The sequence below is a fragment of the Neopelma chrysocephalum genome, unplaced genomic scaffold (genome assembly GCF_003984885.1).
Source record: "Neopelma chrysocephalum unplaced genomic scaffold, ASM398488v2 Primary Assembly neopelma1_71, whole genome shotgun sequence".
NCBI lineage: Eukaryota > Metazoa > Chordata > Aves > Passeriformes > Pipridae > Neopelma > Neopelma chrysocephalum.
This window is the reverse complement of record NW_020897731.1, coordinates 13,978,244-13,996,752: the sequence shown is the minus strand read 5'-3', so window position 1 is coordinate 13,996,752 and position 18,509 is coordinate 13,978,244. Positions and strand designations below refer to the sequence as shown.

General features: G+C 41.9%; 1 protein-coding gene across 1 annotated transcript in view; it reads right to left on the bottom strand.

Moving 5' to 3' along the window:
• Positions 1–8,405, bottom strand: part of NWD2 (NACHT and WD repeat domain containing 2) — a 53,280-nt gene extending 44,875 nt beyond the window's left edge. Inside the window, exon 1 of the mRNA XM_027686438.1 lies at positions 7,944–8,405. Coding sequence (XP_027542239.1) covers positions 7,944–8,094 — 151 coding nt within the window. The 5' untranslated portion in view covers positions 8,095–8,405. The remainder of the gene's footprint in view (positions 1–7,943) is intronic.
• Positions 8,406–18,509: the final 10,104 nt, after the last annotated feature.

Below are 18,509 nucleotides of genomic sequence, written 5' to 3'. Positions count from 1 at the left end.
GTCAAAGGAGGAGTATTGGACTCCTTTGGTCTAACTCACTAAGTCTGATCTTATTGCATTTGCTTCTCATTTATCTGTTATGTAATAGCTGATGTGCATAACTCTGTAAGTATGGATAACTCCTCTCATCTTAAAGTATTTAACCCACATGGGTATTCGATGGCTTTCAATCATTTAAAAGTAATCTTAATCTAAGATCTTAAACTCTGAAACTATTTTCTTTACGTTCAGATTTTGTACAAGAATGACTGTAGCTGCTCAGGCATGAGTGTCCTGTCTCCAACAGCGGGCAATAGCAGCTGCTTATAGAGGGAGTTTAAGACCCGTTTAGAAATAGAGCAGGCATTTAATTATGGTGGTCGTGAGACCAGAGTTGCGTATGTTCCTTGCCCAGCACAGCAGCATGCACATGGCACTCTGCACTGACTTGGGCCTTCCTACTCTTTACCTTGCTACACCGCTTGTTTTCAGCTACCTGTGATTGAGCCCTACTCCCCTTTTGACTAAAGATTTTGTAAGTAAAAACCTTTCTCTCTGATACAACCCTTATATTAACAGGAGTAGTGTCAGGCCAGTGGAGTTATTTTAGAGTAGCATTGACACAACCATTATTAAATTGGGTTCTCTAATTCTGTCTATTATTATCCCTCCTTAATTAAAATTCCAGTAAGGGGATAAAGGAGTTGCTTTGAACAGCACTGCCTATATTAAAAACTGCCAGATTACTCTGTATTCCATACACATGACTATCTATGATATTATATTTATAGCTACCACCTTCAATATATTAAAACCCTAAATTACTGATAGCTAAATATTACTAATGTATTCTTTCTGTAGCCTGAAAGGATATGTCATCACAAAATACTCTTTCAGCAGATGAAAATTCAAAGAAATTTCAACTGTTTCAGATGAAAAGAACTGCAACGCGGGCACTTCCCTCATATTTTGGATTAGAAGTTTAGTAACTTCTTGATCTGAAGTTTTCTTTATGTGATATATATTTTAAAATTCTCCAAACAAAAGTTGAAGTATAACGTGAGATTTTCTCTTGCGTGTTCACAACTCTGTGGATACAGGCCCACATAGTCATGTATGTAAGTTTCTTAAGAGGAATTATTTCGCCACATATGCTCAGAGGTAAGACACCAAGTCATGTACCCTTTGTACTGCACTACTCTTAGTGATTACACAAATCCCACCACTGAATACACGTGGCCTTCTTGAAACAGTGTTGCAAATCCTCTTTAATTTTCTGCACAGCAGACTGTTGCTCAGCTGAGCGGTCATCCCGCCGCCCTTGATCAGGCAGGAAAGAAGCTCCCCTCTGTCGACAGGGGAAGGCACCAGAATGCTGCCTGCATGGTGCTGCCTCTCATTTCAAAGGTCTCATACCTTGCTGAGGGAACAATTCACAATAAGGACCTGATTCAATACTGCTGCTGTCCATCATTATTTGAGAAATTAATGTCACATGGAAGTTGCACACTTATTTCACTGTCCCTCACTGTATTTAGAAACTGTGTCAAGTGTACAGGGGCAAGAAGCTCCTCTTTGTCACTGAAAGCAAGCCACTTCCCCCAAGAATGAGGCACTCTCCAGTGTCCTATGTACATCCTGACTGCTAGGTATTTCCAGTTTAAAAAAAAAAGGATGTATGCATATACATCTATATGTTTGTATATATACACACACCACAATATATGGAGCTAGTCTAGCACATGCAAATACATCTGAAGAAAAACAGTATTTGCCAAGTTAGAAAGAAAAAACCCAAATTGTAGGTTCTGCTTTGTTTTAATACTATTTCTTCAATTCTAAGAAAAAGCAGTCATAGAAACTAAGCTCCAGGTGCATATAACCCTGAATGTTTACAGGTTTACTTGTGGATAAAATCTAAACTCCTCTGTAAAGCTTTTGCTTTTACAATAGCATTCAACAAAACCTACGCCGTTCTTCGGTAATGCTAGAAGTACAACCTTGAGTGTTGCCCTTTGAACATAAAATACTCAGTCCGCACAAGAAAACTGAGAACTAACAGCAAGTTTGAATATAGTCTCTGACAGTGTGGCTTGAGTTTCACACATTCATTTATACAATTTTACAGTTTATAATTTTATATAATTTGTGTATATGTGTGCATATGTTTGCATAGGCACTGTAGACACATATAAAATTACAGAAAATTACAATCTTAACATTTTAAATATTAAAAAAGAATGGTCATGTGGTTAAAAAATTTAAGTGCTTTTTTAAAAAGTAGATAGTGTGAATACCTAATCCAAATGTTTGGAGCTTGTAACTCCAGGTGTTGCTTAGCAGGGAGGTGAGTGGATTTCAGGTAATTTTGCTTATTTCTAAATATCAGGAAGAAACCACAAAACCAACAAACTACATAGCTTGCTCTTTTGCTAAAAAACCCCCACCCCATATCTCTGGATCATAGTCTTGTCCTCAAATGCACATCCTACCTTTTGAACACATGAATGAACAATTTTGTTGAAAATTAAGCAAAAGTTCTCAATGTTTCCACTTGAAACATTTGGTACATTTAGAGCAAATCCTTAGCCCAGTCCACAGGCTTCATAAGCAAAGGACCCACATGAAGAACAGAGGAACATGAAGAGCAGGTTTTTTTCATACAGATTATCAACAGTTTTTCAAGTTTATCTGCTTGACAGAATAAACTTCAATCCAATTCAGTCTTCACCCTAGCCCAAAACAATACTTTCTTCTAACAGGAACAAAGGCTTGAGGACCTCCTTAGAAGAAAAACATCTTGTACTGGTTCTGCTTGAGGTCTACTCGCCCTGACTTGCAAAAAAAGTTAAAAACCTACATGAGACTTGGCCATACAGCCTCAAGGAGAGTCAGATCTTGCTTTCTGCTGAACCTCACCAACAGCAGATCTGTTCCATAGCACAAGAAAAAGAGAAACCTTCATACAGAGACAGAAGTGCTGAAAATGGCAGGTTTCTTTCCAACTTAAATTGTTGGTATCTCTAACTTCTGGGCCTCCTGAAATAAGATGTATTTCAAATTAAGGTCCACACCAAACTTGGGTACTTGAACCATGTTTCTCCCCCAAACTCTGAGATACTTTATCTCTAAAACTACTGAACTTCTTTGACTCTTAAACACTACTGTGATGTGCGTCACACAAAACCATAAATAGGTACAAAATTAGGTAACCAGAACTAACACTTAGCATAAAAAAAGTCCTGGAGTTATTTGTCTCCACATCTCTACAACACCTCCTTTGCAATTTCATACACTTGAACATCTGTGGTTTTCTTTAGCTAAGGAATAAATTCCACTCGGATTATATAAAATTGTCTTTATAAAAAGATCTTCATGTAATGTATCCAAGTAGGGACACCATATGGTATTTTGGGCCTTGTCAGAATGGACCGTCATTAACTAAGTATTATTCTGACTTTTGAATATTTTCCCACATTATCATTTCCTCAATTATATATTTTATTTAAAGGTAAAACAAATTCAGGTAAAAATAATATAATAGACCTGGAACATACTGAGAATGCAAGATTATACCTTTCTCTTATCACATATGACAATAACCTTGTAATTAAAACAATCATAACTCTTCAACTGTTATGAATTATCCACCATCATGTTCTAAACTACATGCACTAAACTACAAATTCACATAACTTTTTTTTGTTTCACATGTACATCAATATGGATAAAAATACATGTAATTCCTGAAAAGCAGCCTACAACAATAGGTCCAAATAAAAAGATTGGACCCATTTCCACAATCATTATTTAATCTTTTTCTAGTCAGCAAAACTAACTGCTGGTGAGAATTTTGTGTTATGGATCATGAGAAAGGATGTAAATGAGCATCAAACATTTGTACTTTATTAGAGTCAAGTGTTTTTCAAATTAATACAATGTTCTGGATGATGCATGCCAATGGAAATAAACTAAGGTGAAAAACTCAAGAATAAATCAAGAAAACACAAAGTCATTCAATAGCGTAAGACAAGGAAATTTCACTCCGGCAATTTATGGGGAAGTTAGTGAAGTTCCAGCTCTACGGGTTAGTTTTATGCTGTCCTTTTACAATGAGGTCATTGAAGTGACGGTAATATCAGTAGTATCTTCTGTTAGAATAAGATTTTCATTTTACATTTCTACATGTACATAGGACTTCATACTTTAGATTGTTAATCGTGCCAAAACTGGTAGCCAGTTTTATGGTTTTGAAAAATGGGTACTGGAGGCACAGAAACCATGAGGAATTAAAAAGGGCAGTTAAAACAAAGCTTGTTCATGAACTTGTCACAATTGTTTCTGTTTGTACAACAGAAATGTTTTATAGGCTAAAAAATATTAACTGTCAAAATCCAGTAAAAGCAATCTGGTGTTGGAACTTAGGAAGTATGTAGAGGAAAGTGTGCAGTATGTAACTGAAATAATGGATGGAAAAGGGATCATCCTTACCATGTGAAGTGATAGGTGCAACCCTGTTTACACTTTGAGATAAGGCTGGCTAACACCACATATGTCAGAACACACTCAAATGCTATATAAAGGCATTATCATCCTGTCTTTAGTGGAACCACCTGTGTGTGGGATTTGGCTTTATGCACATGCCTTGTCAGTGAATTCATTTGTTTCTACTAAATTACTAAGACATCTTCAGAAATAAAACTTAAAGAGCTTAACTAATCACAGAAATAACAAGACTTTAAGTCAAACTAGCAAAGGTCTAATTTCCCCACTTTCAGAAGAACCAACAGGATCTAAAATTATCAGTTTTGGCTGCACTTTCTGATTCACTGGATTTCACTTTCAAGACAAATTTCTAACTCCAGTTAAGGCACCTGTTTCAACCAGAGCTTGTACTATTGCTTATATCACCACATAACTTCAAATAGTGAACTGTGCAACTCAAATAATTTTCTCTTTGAAGTGTTGACAGGAATCATTGGAATGCTCTGAACCTATAAAGGGCTGATATCACAGCTCCATGTAATGGGACCATATGGAAGTTTATACTTGTTGTATTTCATATGAACTATATGTTAATGGCAGGCATCTATACAGGCACTCGAGTAGCAGAGAAACTGTCATTAACCGACTGCTGTTACAATCCACAGTTTTCTACATGGAATAGTAAATAACAAACTTTTTACAATCAAATGAATATGACTTACTTTCCTTATCACTTTGAAGCAATAAAAATATCTTAAGAAAACCAACAAATTGTTTAAAGCAAAATCTTCAACTTCTCCTAGCCAAAATGCATATTCCAAATATGGCTGATTGCTTGTATCTACTGAAATGTGAAAACAGTCTTATTTGTATCTAAACAATAAAGCAACTTCAATGTTTCTAAAGATTCAGGCATTTTCATTATATGAAGATGGATTAACTGATATCTACAATTTGAGCAAGACAATACTGTTAACTACTAGGGGAAAATACAGTTTCATTAATCTACAAAATTTCCTCTAGCAAACAAGACTGCAAATGGAAGCAATTTTGCTCCTGCTACCCATGCTCGCTGTCTCCACTTATTGTTCAATTTTTAGGGATTTCTGTTGAAGAAATTTTTCAAATAACCTTTTCCTAATTGCATAATAAAACCAGAATATATTTCAAGTCATACTAAAGTATTTTTGCAAAGAACAGACCAGACACTAATTACCAGAGTTCTCCCATATACACTTATTAAACTGAAATAATTCAAGAAAACTAGTTTTAGGTTTGTACACTTTCAGTGGTAGATAAAGTTTTCTTGTGACTGCTAGTAGGATTAATCCCTAAGCTTCTCTGACACCACAGTTCAAGTCTATCTCTGGGAGTCTGGGGACTCACTGTCCTTTTCAGGGATGCTCTGCATCAAGAAAAACAGGTATAAACTGTACTGATATGCTGAAAATTAACAAGAGGCCTTGGTCATGCAAATATACATTGTAGTTTGGGGCTTGAATGTGGTAAAAGGTTTACTAAGTAAGAAGAGTTTAACCTCTTGCACTGTGAACTTTTTCAAGTGTTTTATCAACAGCATTTCTAAGTACCTTACTAGATAATATCTAAACCCCATTGTAGGCTACTTTTTCTTATTTTTCCATATATATTTTTTCACAGGCACATGCAGTTAGTAATACTTCAGCAACAGCGCTATCATTGATAAACAGTAATGGTTGTTTCTCATCATTTAGAGTCCTAAACGTTCATAAACAAAATCTGTAACCACTCTGAAATTTCGATCCCATACTATAATTTTTAAAAGCAGGAGCAATGTCACAGATAAAATACTGGACATGAGGAGTGGTAATCATTCTGACCATGTGAGACTGGAAGGAAGCTAATGTAGATCATTCTAAATGGACCACATTGTTTTCTGTCTCTCAGTGTTGTTTTTTTAAGAGCTGATATTTTGGAATAACAATGCAAGGGTAAAATTCTACAAACATCTTTAAATCCAAACTTTTAGAATGGGTTTGATTTAGTGGATTTTCTAATTTAATGAATATCTAGCTAACATACCAAGCTATCCTAAATGCCATTCATGTCAAATACAGAGGCATCAGTAGCTTCATAAGGCAATGCTGGCAGAAATCCATTTCTAATGAGGAACATGTCTTCCAAAAATCCACAATAGTTTTCTTTCAGAGTCAAATAAACTTTTTTTTCCAGTTATCACTATTTATATATTTCTTTGCTTAAACGGCAACAATAAACTGCAAACATCTTCACGCCCCCCTTAAGAATATCATCTTTTTAAACAAACAGGGATGTTGGATATCAGAGCTGAGAGTTTCCTTGTGTCAAAAGCAAGAAGCGCTGGAGGTGTGGAAATTCTTCAGAGCAGCACTATGCAGATTTTTTTTGCTTGTGAGCACTATTTCTCATACTCCTGTAAGTACTGGTGCCAAGACAATTTTCACTTCAAAATTCAAACTGTTTTGTTATTTCAGGCATGATTTTCAGATCTCTGATGTTTGCATAAAAGGTGACAGTATTGTTGATTTAGAAGTGTTGGGGGGGAAGGCGGTGGGTGGTGGTGTGAAAGATAATCGTGAATACAGTGGGTTCATTTTTTACAGACAAGAAACGTCATAAGTGTGAATGCCTAATTTATTATTTCCGTGCTTTAAGTGGGAATATGCTTCAGCAACTCCAATCTTACAAGTGGGAATGACACCTCCTGAATGTATGTAAATTCCTCGAATCAAAGGGTAATTTAAAAAATAGGCTTTAAGTAGCGGGATGCCTAATCAACTCAGATACCGAGTATGCGACCCCGACTTTAAGCAGCTAAAACTGCAGATTTCAGTGAATGCTTCCTTGGAAGCGGAGTATAGCCGGGATCAAAGGATCACATTAGCTGTAGCCTCAGCCGGCTGAGACCTGCTTTCATTGTGCTATTAAATCAATCGGAAACTCTAACCAGACTCCCCAGGAGAGCTCTTCAATACATCCCCCCTGAAAAGTCTCCCCTTCGCTAGAAGGCAGCCCGTTTCCACGTCCCTGGTCCTCCCCCGTGTCCTACAGTTCCGACAGCGCAAAAATGACAGGACATGCCGCGCATCGATGCCTTTCAGGCGTGTCATTTATGGACAAAAAACTTCAGGAGCGGAGTACACGGTCGCCTCCGAACCCGAACACCCACACCCCTCACACGGCAGGGACAGCCGCGCCCAGCGCGCCCGCCCCACACCCGCGCGGCCACCTCGCCCCGCGCCCCGCACCGCCCGCCCCCGACTCGTCCCGTTCCGTCTCGCTGCCCCACACCGCGCCCTGGAGCCCCTCGGGGCTGGCTGCGGAAAGGGGCAGGAGCCGGGCTCGCCCACGCCGCGGCCCCTGAGCGAGGGTGCCCGGGAGCCGCGGCCGCGCCCGGGGAGCGGCGCGGGCGCTGCGGGCGGCAGGGGGAGCTGCGGGGCGGGCGCGGCGGCCGCGGTTACCTTCGGGGTTGGCGCTGATGAAGACGCGGACGCTCCTGCCGCTCGGCGCCAGGTGGGACGGCAACGCCGAGAGGTTGCCGGAGAACGCCGCCCGCCGCAGCGCCGCGTCCCGCGGGCAGGGCAGCCTGCCGCCCGGCCCGGCCGGCCACATCCCGCCGCGCTGCAGGGCGAGGAGCCGGCTTAGGGCAGCCCCTGCACCGCCGCGGCGGCGCCAGCGGCTCCTGCTGCCGGCTGGCCGGCAGCGGCCATACGGACCCTCCGGCTGCCCGGGGCCGCCGCCTGCCTGCGCGGCGGCGGCGGAGCTGGGGCTGTGGCCGGGGCTGTGGCCGCCGCCCGGCGACGGAGCGCGGGGGCAGCGGGGAGACGAGGCGCCGTCCGCCCCCCGCGCCGCTCCCCTGCGGCCGCCGGCGGCGAGGAGGGCGCAGGAAGAAAGTTTGCGGCGGAGCGGTGCCGGGCGCGGCGGAGGCGGCTGCGGGACGGCGGCCCCGCGGCGGCAGCAGCAGCCGGACCCCCAGCGCCGCCCGGCCCCGGGCGCGGCCCCGGAGCAGTGGGAGGCTGAGCGCCGGGAGCACGGTGTGGCCGGCGAGTCCTCCGGTTCCCCCTCCGCCCGCGAGGGTTTGAGGTGTCCAAAGCGGGGACGTCTCCGGTGAGGCGGACGGCGCCTTCGCTCCTCCGAGTGTGTCACAGCCGCGCAATCGGATTTTTATAGGAAAACTGCTGCCGGCTTATCCTTTGGGCTCGGAAGAGTTCAGAGCCCTTCTTGTGTTGGGTTCCGTAATCTCCTGCACAGGAATCCCACCTGCTCAGATACAAAAGAGAGATGCTCTTGCTGCTTTTTTCTTTGCTTTGTTTTTAATCAGTTATTTATTTATCGGAATAAATGAAAAGCTGCGGTTTGAAGAATGAAAGAGGCAGGAAGCAGCGAGCCACGCCGCCGGCGGGATGCGGTCCCTTTGCAGCAGTCAGTGGCGGGGCATCCCGTCGGGCAGCGCCGATGAAATATTTAGGAGGGCGGCGGGGTCGGGCGGCGGCGCGGTGCGGTGCTGCGCGGTGCTGCGGCCCCAGCCCCAGCGGGCGGCAGGCCTTCGGCGAGCCGCGGAGTTTAGAAACCTCCCCGGGAGGGGCGGGCAGGCAGGCAGGCTGGGACCTGGCAGCACGGTGGAGAGGAGGGGCTGGAGGGGCAGGGGAGGGGTGGGCACGGGGCTGCAGCCAGCCTGATGGGTCTGTTGGCCGTGGGAATCCTTCCTGGGAGGAGGATGCAGCCTTCGACAGAGGGATCTGCAAGTGTTTGAAAGGCTGGATAGAAAAGTCTGACGCGGGCGGTATCTATATATTCATGTGCTGTAACTGATAAAAAGCTGGTTTGTGTATTTCCACATGTATAGTACATTATGTATAATGTATATAAAACAACCTTATTGTGTTTTTATACACAGTATTTAGGAGCCGAGATCTTCCTCTCGCCTCCCCGCTTTTCGGTACTCGGTTGCGTTACCCTCCGTGTGGTCCCAGCCGGACGAGTTGCTTGCTGTGGCAGCAGTAAGGGACACTGAGCTGGCTTTCACGGAGGTAATGCTACTAAAGTAGGCAAAAGCAAACTGTTCAGCTCGTTTCAGAAATGAAGGTGACAGCAGGATGGGTTCCTTAAGTACTGCTAAGCAGATTTTTGAGAAAAAGCCCAATTTCTTAAAGAAATAAGGCATGTGCAGAATTGCATCCATGTGTATTTGCATATAAGGGAATAATTTTGCTGCTTTTTGCTTGCTGTTGTTTTATTAGTTCTGCACCCCGTAAGTTTTGGGCTGATTTCAACCAAATGAAACAGAGGGGCAAATTTTGAGATATTAATTCTCAAAGAAAGAACATTCCTCTAAGTTCTGTGAACATAGCTGGGCAGGAGAGAATATGCTTATGTGCAAAGAGGAAAAATAGGCAGCATATATTTCAACCATTAATATTGAAATGTCAGCATTGAACAGAGGGCTTGTGGGACTGTTGGGAACTGAATGTACAGGAATTGGAAAAATCCGACTTTCAATAAAAATGCATATTTCTGTAGGATTCAGCGATGTCCAATAAGGAGCAAATCTCACTTGAAGCCTGTCATGGTAGACATGCATATTTTTCTTCTCTGTGGATTCTCTGGTGCTCTGTTAAGACAAGCCTGAAGCTTTGGTATAATTCGGTTAAAAAATCTGATAGTCAGGAGATGCAATTCTGTAGGAAATAAGGCTTCATGCATGTCGTTGCCTACAAAATTATTGCTCTTATCTGCACTTCCCTTACCCTTTGTGTAGCCAATGTGCTTAGGCGTGCCTTTTTCTGGCTTGTGTCACTAACAGGTAATTTCTCTAATTCAGAGCTGAAAAGCAGCTCCTTGAGGCTGCAGACAGTTAATGAGTGCACGAAGGAAATGATTTATAGTGTGGGCTGAGTTATGTCTTACGTACTTTGCTGGCACTAACTCTCAGCTGGGCTATCTGCTTTGTTTCTTCTGCATAAACTACTAGGCAGCTCTTAAATAGGAATTTGTTTGTGGAGGCACCTCCTGGTAAGGATACAGAGACTCTCACTTCATATCGCTGCTGCCTTAGTGTTATCATCACTTTCTCAGACAGCTTCTTTGGAAGATGAAGCTCATTGATCTACCCCTTTACCATTCCAGCCATAATGCAGTGTTTTTTTTAAGACTCATTTTGGCAGTCATTTTCACTAAGTTGAAAACTTGACTTTGAATAATTTGAATTCTTTTGGAATTTTGTTTTTGACAGCATTGACAAAAACGTCAGCTTTTAACTGAATATATTGTTTCATGAACCCAGTCTGAATGAAATCGGACCAGGCATATCACTTCCAGCTGTTCCCCCTGTCTGTTGGTTGCCTGGCTGATACGGTGCTGGTGGCAGGCATCGCTGCACTGCATATGAAGCAGGTGGTCTGTGCAGCTTGCAGGCTGCCAGTGTGCAGTTCAGAACCTGTGCTGATCTGTATTACTATTTTGATCTGTACACTGGATTGCTTTTATGCATGACTCAGCTTCCTGTCATGGTAGCTGCCACCTCTGTGAAAGCTGAACTGGACAGATGCCTTAGAGTAGTAATCTCTTCAGCTGTCCAGCTTCAATCTGTTTGTGTTCGGGGCTCAGTGTCCCCAGCTTTAGCGCCTGTGAATATAAAATGCCGGGAATGGAGTACAGTGAGGCTGAAATGGAGAGGATAAAGAAATGACTGCAGAGAAACTAATTTATTGCTTTACCTGAGACTTTATCAGTATGAAAGCACTCTGGGTTAACTCAGTTTGGAGATTAGTTAGTAGTTTTTCTTAAATTAAAAAGAATTATTTTGTTAATTCAACAAGAAGAAAAACAATATAAAAATATTATGTAAACCAAAATAAAAATCATAAATAGGGTACTTCTGTGTTCATTATAAGCATACATCAAAATTATCCTGTTTTATATTGAATAACAGGTTTTTTTAATTGTTCACTTAGGAAAATGTACTACTTTAGAAGGGATATTTTAGAATCAGTGTCTGTATGTGAGTTGCAAACTAGTTATGTGGAAGCCACCTGGGCAGAAATTCTCATCCTGTAGAAGATTGCAGAGCATTGCCTGAAGGCATGATCTCCAAACTTTTCACCTTAACTTGACTCTACTTGGAGAAGATCTGTAGTATCTGTCATTAAAGTTAATGCAAGAAGTATCCTTGTGCCAAACAGGAGTAAAAACAGATATATAATTCTGCAAGTGACTTCATATAAACATGGCTTGATACTGAAAAGCACTAAATCAGCAAAGTGGCAGGGAATCTTTGTGCATATGCTCTTGGTGTATATTCTTTCCCTTTCAACTGAATGTTTATTGGTTTATCATTCTGTTCTTATTTGCTCCATGTTCAGATATATTTAAGTGAAGCTACAGAATGCATCCCTTGGGAAACATGAGTAAAAGGAAGTTGTTCCTGATGGCCTGATCCTGCTGTAATTCAAACAGAGTAGTGCTTTATTTCTTAAGCAGTACCACAGGAAATGGCAATGTATTGAAGGTAGCAAGTACAGTTCAGTAGTCCTGATCCAAATACACGGAGATCAATAAAAAATACAAAAGCATAATAAGGGTTTGCAATTTACAATCAACTTTTTGAGACATATCATTCTGAGTCAAGTTGTGTAAATAAGCATTATAGATCAGTTCTGATAGTTTGAAGAACTTGGGAAGTCACCTGAGTGATATGCTGTAGGCAATGTTGTGATACAAACTTAACTCTGAGAAACAAATTTATTCTATCTGCAAGCTAAATTTATGCACTTGTTCATATGTGTTTTAATACTTTAATACATACTGTGAAGTGTGCAAAAGCACTTGGTAGTGGTTTAATTTCAGTCTCACTGTGATCAGTAGAGACATGCTCAGTACTTCTATTGAAGGCATACTTGAAGCTGGCACTTCCTATTCCGAGTACATGTCAGGGTCATAATAGCTGAGGGGCGGTTTTTATATCTTTCGGGTAAAGTGTTTTGCCCTGCACTAAAATACAGCCACTGAGGTATGAACTAGGTACTTAAGATACCCATCAGTTCTCCTCAAATTTTTAGAGCCTGGTTCTGCCAGGGGCTACATGGTCAGCCTTCCCATTGTCTTCACTCCAAAATGGTAGCTATTTGAAGGAGTTGGGGAGGCAAAGTTTTAAGATCAGGTCAAAAATCAAAGTTTAAGGGTCAACAAGTTGAACAATGTCTCCCCTTTCATGTAGAAATTATAAGGTTCCTGTGTAGAGTTACGTCATCTGATGGAATACTAACTCAAAGCTGAGTGTTACTTTGCTGCTCCCTAGTAAGCTGGCCCAGTTTTATGAGCAGGTGAAGCAGGCAGTTGCCTAGAGCGACAGACAAAAGGAGGCAATAAAATCCCATTTTAAGCAAGAAAGAGACCCTGTGACTCTGTGCCTGTTTGTGCCAGTTTAATGAGGACTCGGTGCATTCTCCAGGCATCATTTGCCTCAAGATGCTGATGTGCTGAGACTGAGCAAGCTCCTTACCACAGGAACAACAGCCATGGTCCTGTTGTTTGAACATCCCACCTATTTGTTCTTATCTCTGCTTCAACTTGCTGCTGCTGAAACTGAGTGGAGAAACTATGTGCTCCTTCTCTGCTCCTTTTTCTTGAGAGTGCTGCATTACTATTGCCAAGATGGTTGGATTGGCAGGAGAGCAGGGACAGATGTGCTGAGACTAGAGAGCTTGCAGAATTCATGCTTCACTAAAAAAAACCCCTTTATTATTATCCTTGCAAATTAGGAATGACAGGCTGCTGAGACTTACTGAGTTTATATTTATGTCAAGAAACTGATGCAAGAAATAAGACGTCTTAGCAAATCTTACATGGGTACTGGGTTGCTATAAGGACCTTTTACAGCCATTTCAGGGCTCAGTTAATGCTGCTTGATGTGGATTTCCACTATCCACACAGTTTTGAGTGCTAAAAATGTTTCCTTCCTTCTCCACTGCTTTGTGCTCTGATACCTCTAGACTTTTTGCATGAATCTCTTCAGTGCTGTGAATAGGTTGCTGTATCAGGCTTTTCTAATAGATAGACTGGGTGGAGACTTCAGCATCACTGACAACATGGTAACAAACTGTAACAGATAACCTGTCTGGAGTGACATTCATTTTGCCCTACTGCCCTTCAGAGGAGCTTTTTGAAGCAGCAGAGTTTTATGAGCTCAGTGCAGGGTCTGGGATACACTGTAGTGCTTTGTGTTATGTTCACAGTTAGGTTTATTGTATCATCCAAAGGCATACACTGAAAGCATTTTGAGGTCAGCCTTCACCACACATAAAGGTCCATAACAGAAGGAAAGAAAGTGTTATTTAGATTACAAGAAAAAGACAATCTAGTCTCATCTTAAGTAAGAAGAATTTGGAAAGCATATTACATTTCATTAGACTTTGCAACTTTAGTTTCACCGTGTCACATCAGAAGGAGATTTATGGGAGACAGATAATCCCACATTGGCCCACTGTAATGTTCTTACACTTTCTCTGAAACACCTACATTACTACAGCCAAAAGAGAATGCTAAACTTGAGTCTCATAAAACAAGTTTGAGTTTCTGTGTTTTTTAATCCAGGAATACATTTTTCTTGTGGGTAATCCTGTATATAAAATTCTGGTAATTTCTCTATGTTCTCTGCACAATTTCATATTTTATTTTTTTTTTCCGTTTTGAGATTTTTCTTTTGAATATAGAGTAATGTGTTAGGTTTTCAAATCACTTCACTTACACAAGTGCTAGGGAGGGGACTCCAACCTAGAATATGATTACCAAATATGGAGGCATAATAAAATTCTAGTTTTCAGGAGCTGCCAAGCAATGTGATTATGCGCTTGTACAATATACAGATTAATTTATATTTCAAGGAAAAAAAAGAAGTTAATACCTGGTTGGGATTGTACCTTTATAAGCACAGCTGTACTTAATTTCCACATCCAAATTCCAGTTACTTTATTCTAAAACTTGCCCCATTGGGAGCCTGCCTTAATGCCTGGAATGACAATGGTCTGGAAATCAAAGAGGTCTGCACCCTGTTTTTGCTTATTTGTTTTTTTGTTTTGGTATGGGTTGTGTTTTCTTTGAAATGGAGCAAGGCAAACATAGCCTTTTCTCTTAAAATGTTGTAAGTGCCCACACCACATCTTTATTTCATGTTACATTTGATTGAAAGGTTCTTCTCAGCTCATGATGAAAGCAAGGAATTGGTTTTTGTGTGTGTTGGTTTCTACTGGAAGCTTAAAAAAGCCTGTTTAATTCATGCAGAATTAGTGTTCTCCTGCACACATACGTAGATGTACACTCCCAAGGATACGTGTATACACACATGTACACCCTCAAAAGAAACACAAGGACATATGGATAACTAAAGTCAGACAGAGTACGCAGTAATAAGATTTCCATGTTAGTAATTCAAATTTGCCCATATACCTTTAAATTTTGTCCTGTTGCACATAAGCATTATAGCAATCTTTAATTAACTGACCCAGTACTCTATTTTACAGTCCCTTTTCATAACTCAGTGCAGACAAGAGGTGTGTTCATTTAATGAACAGTTTTCAACTGTTAATCAGGATGTGTTTGGTGGCATGCTTGCAGCTCACCGTTCAGACCCTTTTAGAAGCAGTCATTTTCTTCTGAAGTCTTCCATATAATTTCTTAAGATAGTGAGTATATAAGCACTTCCAAATTCTGAGTAACACACAAGACAGAGAAAATTTCATTATTGATGCAAACTTGTTCCATTGAAGCACAGGAAAATTAACACCTAAAGTATCAATTATTTGGATGCCCTCTCTGAGGTACCAAGGACTGCATTTTTTCAAAGTGACTGGTATTAGATACTAAGTATGAGACACAATTTTTATCAGCTTTGGTTGTAGCTGAGAGTGTTCAGTGTTTTCGTGTTTCAACCTTAGGACTTCTAAGGCAGGTCCCCAGACAATGAAGAACCTAGAATTAATGACCATCCCATAAAATTTAAATGAATTAATTAGCATCATAGAAAATCTGGAGTGGAAGCTGGGATGGAATGTAATTCCCTCCCTCTCTGGTGCAATGTTCACTTTCTTAGCCATGAAATGATCTTTTCTTGTAATTCCTTGCCTCGTTCCTGTGCCTCCTAACCTCAGCTAAAAATTAATGTGCAATCTGCTTTATTTCGTGGTCCTGCATCATCCTTAAATGTTACCTGCAGTTAAAATAAAATAGGCAAAGTATACTCCTGAGTGTTTTTAATTTATTTAGTAAGCCATATTTTTTCCTACCCTCAGAGTCTTCTCGCATGCTTAGTCTGTTTTCCTAGGGACTTTATCCTGCTCCTCTTTCCATTTCTTTCTCCCATTCAGCTCATCTTAACCAGTCCTTTTCATACAGTTCCCAGATTCTTGTCCAATATGTCCGTCTCTTTCCTGTATTTTCCGTATTTCCCACTACCTGTATTTCCCCTCTTTAAGCTACAGGTCCTAATCTCTCATTTCACTCTTTTTGTACAATCTCAGTATCTGTTGTTCTTCCCCCCCCCCCCCCCCGCCTCCTGCCTTATCCTTGTCTCTTTGGCCAACGACTCATTCTTGGCTTATCTGTGCCTGTGCTTTCTAGGGTTCATTACTTTGCTCAGCTGTTTTGAGCTTCCCTTCTCCTTAGTTCCCCCTTTTATTTCATTCCTCCCTTTCCCCTCTGCCTGCTCTTCTCTCTTTCACCCTACTGCTCCCTGACAGACACTTCCAGGGAAGGGAGCTTTAGTCTTTAAGAATATATACTGATAGTGGTGACAAACATGGTAAAGTCCCATATGATGAGAACATTTGAGATGGACCTAAAGGCTCCTGGGTCTAGAGGTTGCTTATGGCAGCAAAGAAAACACACATTGTGTTTCCCGAAAGGGAATGCAATCCAAGTAAAATATGGAAAGTAAAGGAGGAGAAGGGACAGAAGGCTGAGATGTTTCTCTAAGTCTATCCATGTTTCTGTGACACCGCTTTTACATAGATTATTGTGGCAAGGAATCTTGGAATCATATCTGAAACAGAAATTAGGAAGAGGCTGAGCCTACGGATTATGTACCTGTCTGCAGCTGAGTTAAGAGACACCCATCTGCTGTCCATAGTTTCATGAGTGTTTTCTTCTAAGTGAACTATACTTTCTGCACAAGTGGCTAGTGAATTTTAAATGCACGAGTGTGGCAGTTTGAGCCACGTTAGAAATCTAAAAATCCAATTTTCAGGCTTCTCCACCCCCTCCCACAATATATGCCGACACCGAAGAGAAACTTTCAAGTCAGAGGCTTCTATAGGGGAAGGGGAAATATATATACATTTATTTACACAAATAAATACTATACAAACTAAAGACAACTATATATATTACATTTCTATCAACCAGTCCTTTCAAGCCCCTCCTTTAAGTTTAGTCCAGGAAAGAGCCTTTTCAAGGCTGGAAAGTAACCAGTCCCTCTGTGGGAGTGTTCTGGGCCTGAACGCTCCCCCCTCACCAAGTTCCAGTTGTTTGTTGCAGTCTCTCCTCCTCATGAAGTCCAGGAAGATAGCTGTGAGTCCTTGCTCTCCTGCTGCAGTGTGATCTCTCTCTCTCTCTCATACCTTGGTTCGTAGGCTGCTGCAGTGTGGTTCTGCTTATCAAGTGTCCACGTCCTGGCATGTGTATTTCTCCTCAGGTTTTCGGTTGTCCTGCGTGGCAGAGACATCCTCCGGGCCCCTTCTCCCTCTCTCTGGGCGGGGTCCGTCTCCAATTTCGCTTGGGACTCTTTCTCCCGAGTGCCGGGCCTACCTCCACAGCCCATCCACTTGGCTCAGCTTCAATGCTGAGCCTCTCCTCCACTTTCCAGCGGAGGGAAAGGAAAAGCCCCCCTCCACAGCTTAGCTGTAGAAAAGGAGGGGGGAGAAGGCTTGGCTACAAAAGCCTGCCTCTCTCCTCTTACCTCAAGTCAGGTTCAGGTGCTTGTGAGTCTCTTCCCTCACTGCACACACTCAAAATGCTGCCTCTAACTGTGCTCTGGCTTAGGCAGAGCTGGGGGGGGCCGCAGGGCTCCCCTCTCCCCCCCGGAGGGGAGAGAGGGAGCCCAGCCACCCCCCGGCCTTCCACACCTACATGCAGCAGACACCAACAGCAGAACTCTTGCCAACAGTTTCCGGTGGGCTGTGTATATATGATTTTGAGCAGAAGCGAACAACAGGAGTGGTGATTGGCTCTTCAGGGAACACTGCCCTGGCACCCAATCACCTCTGAGTCCCCCTCTTCTCGAGGGGGGGCCAATCTCAAACCATGACAACGAGTCAAAATATTCATGTTACAAGGTTGCTGATGAATAAAGCTTAACCACCTGATTAGACATCTGTGTCTGTGTGTATATGTTTATTTGTGCACATTACATGGAAAATATATCACTGCTCTCTGATGTGTTTGTGCTAATAGAAAATGAAGCCATTTGCACTCCACTGCTAATGTGATTTTATGGGATTTATTGACATGGCAAGTTTATTTTAGACATATGAAGACCTGGGGGAGTGGGATTAAAATAACCACATTAATTTCTCTTCTTAGTGCTAAGAAAGAAAGAAAAAACTCCCAAACCCCATAAAACTTGCTAAGCTTTGTTTTACCTCCAGGGGTTCTGGAAAAGCAGCTGTCACTTTTTCAAGTCTTACTTAGTACATACTATCATTTTTCATCTGGCTCCTGAATTGATACTGCAGCTGTGCTGGGGGAAAAGAAAGCTTCTGCCTTCCAAGTCCAGAACAATATACTTAATCTTGGAGACAAGCACTGAGAGCAAATAGGAATGTCTTTACATAAATCTGATTGTTCTGCCACGGAAATGGTGGCAGTGCTTTTCTGTCTCTAGTCTACTGTTACTAATAGTGACTTCTGTAAGTTGATGGAGCACAGTGTACCTTATTACCAAATGGAATCAGAGACATGTTTTGTAACCATTGCCATGTTGCAGTTGTACAGTGCTGTGCTCTGAAGTGTTGTGAAGGCCCTTAGGCATCCTTAGT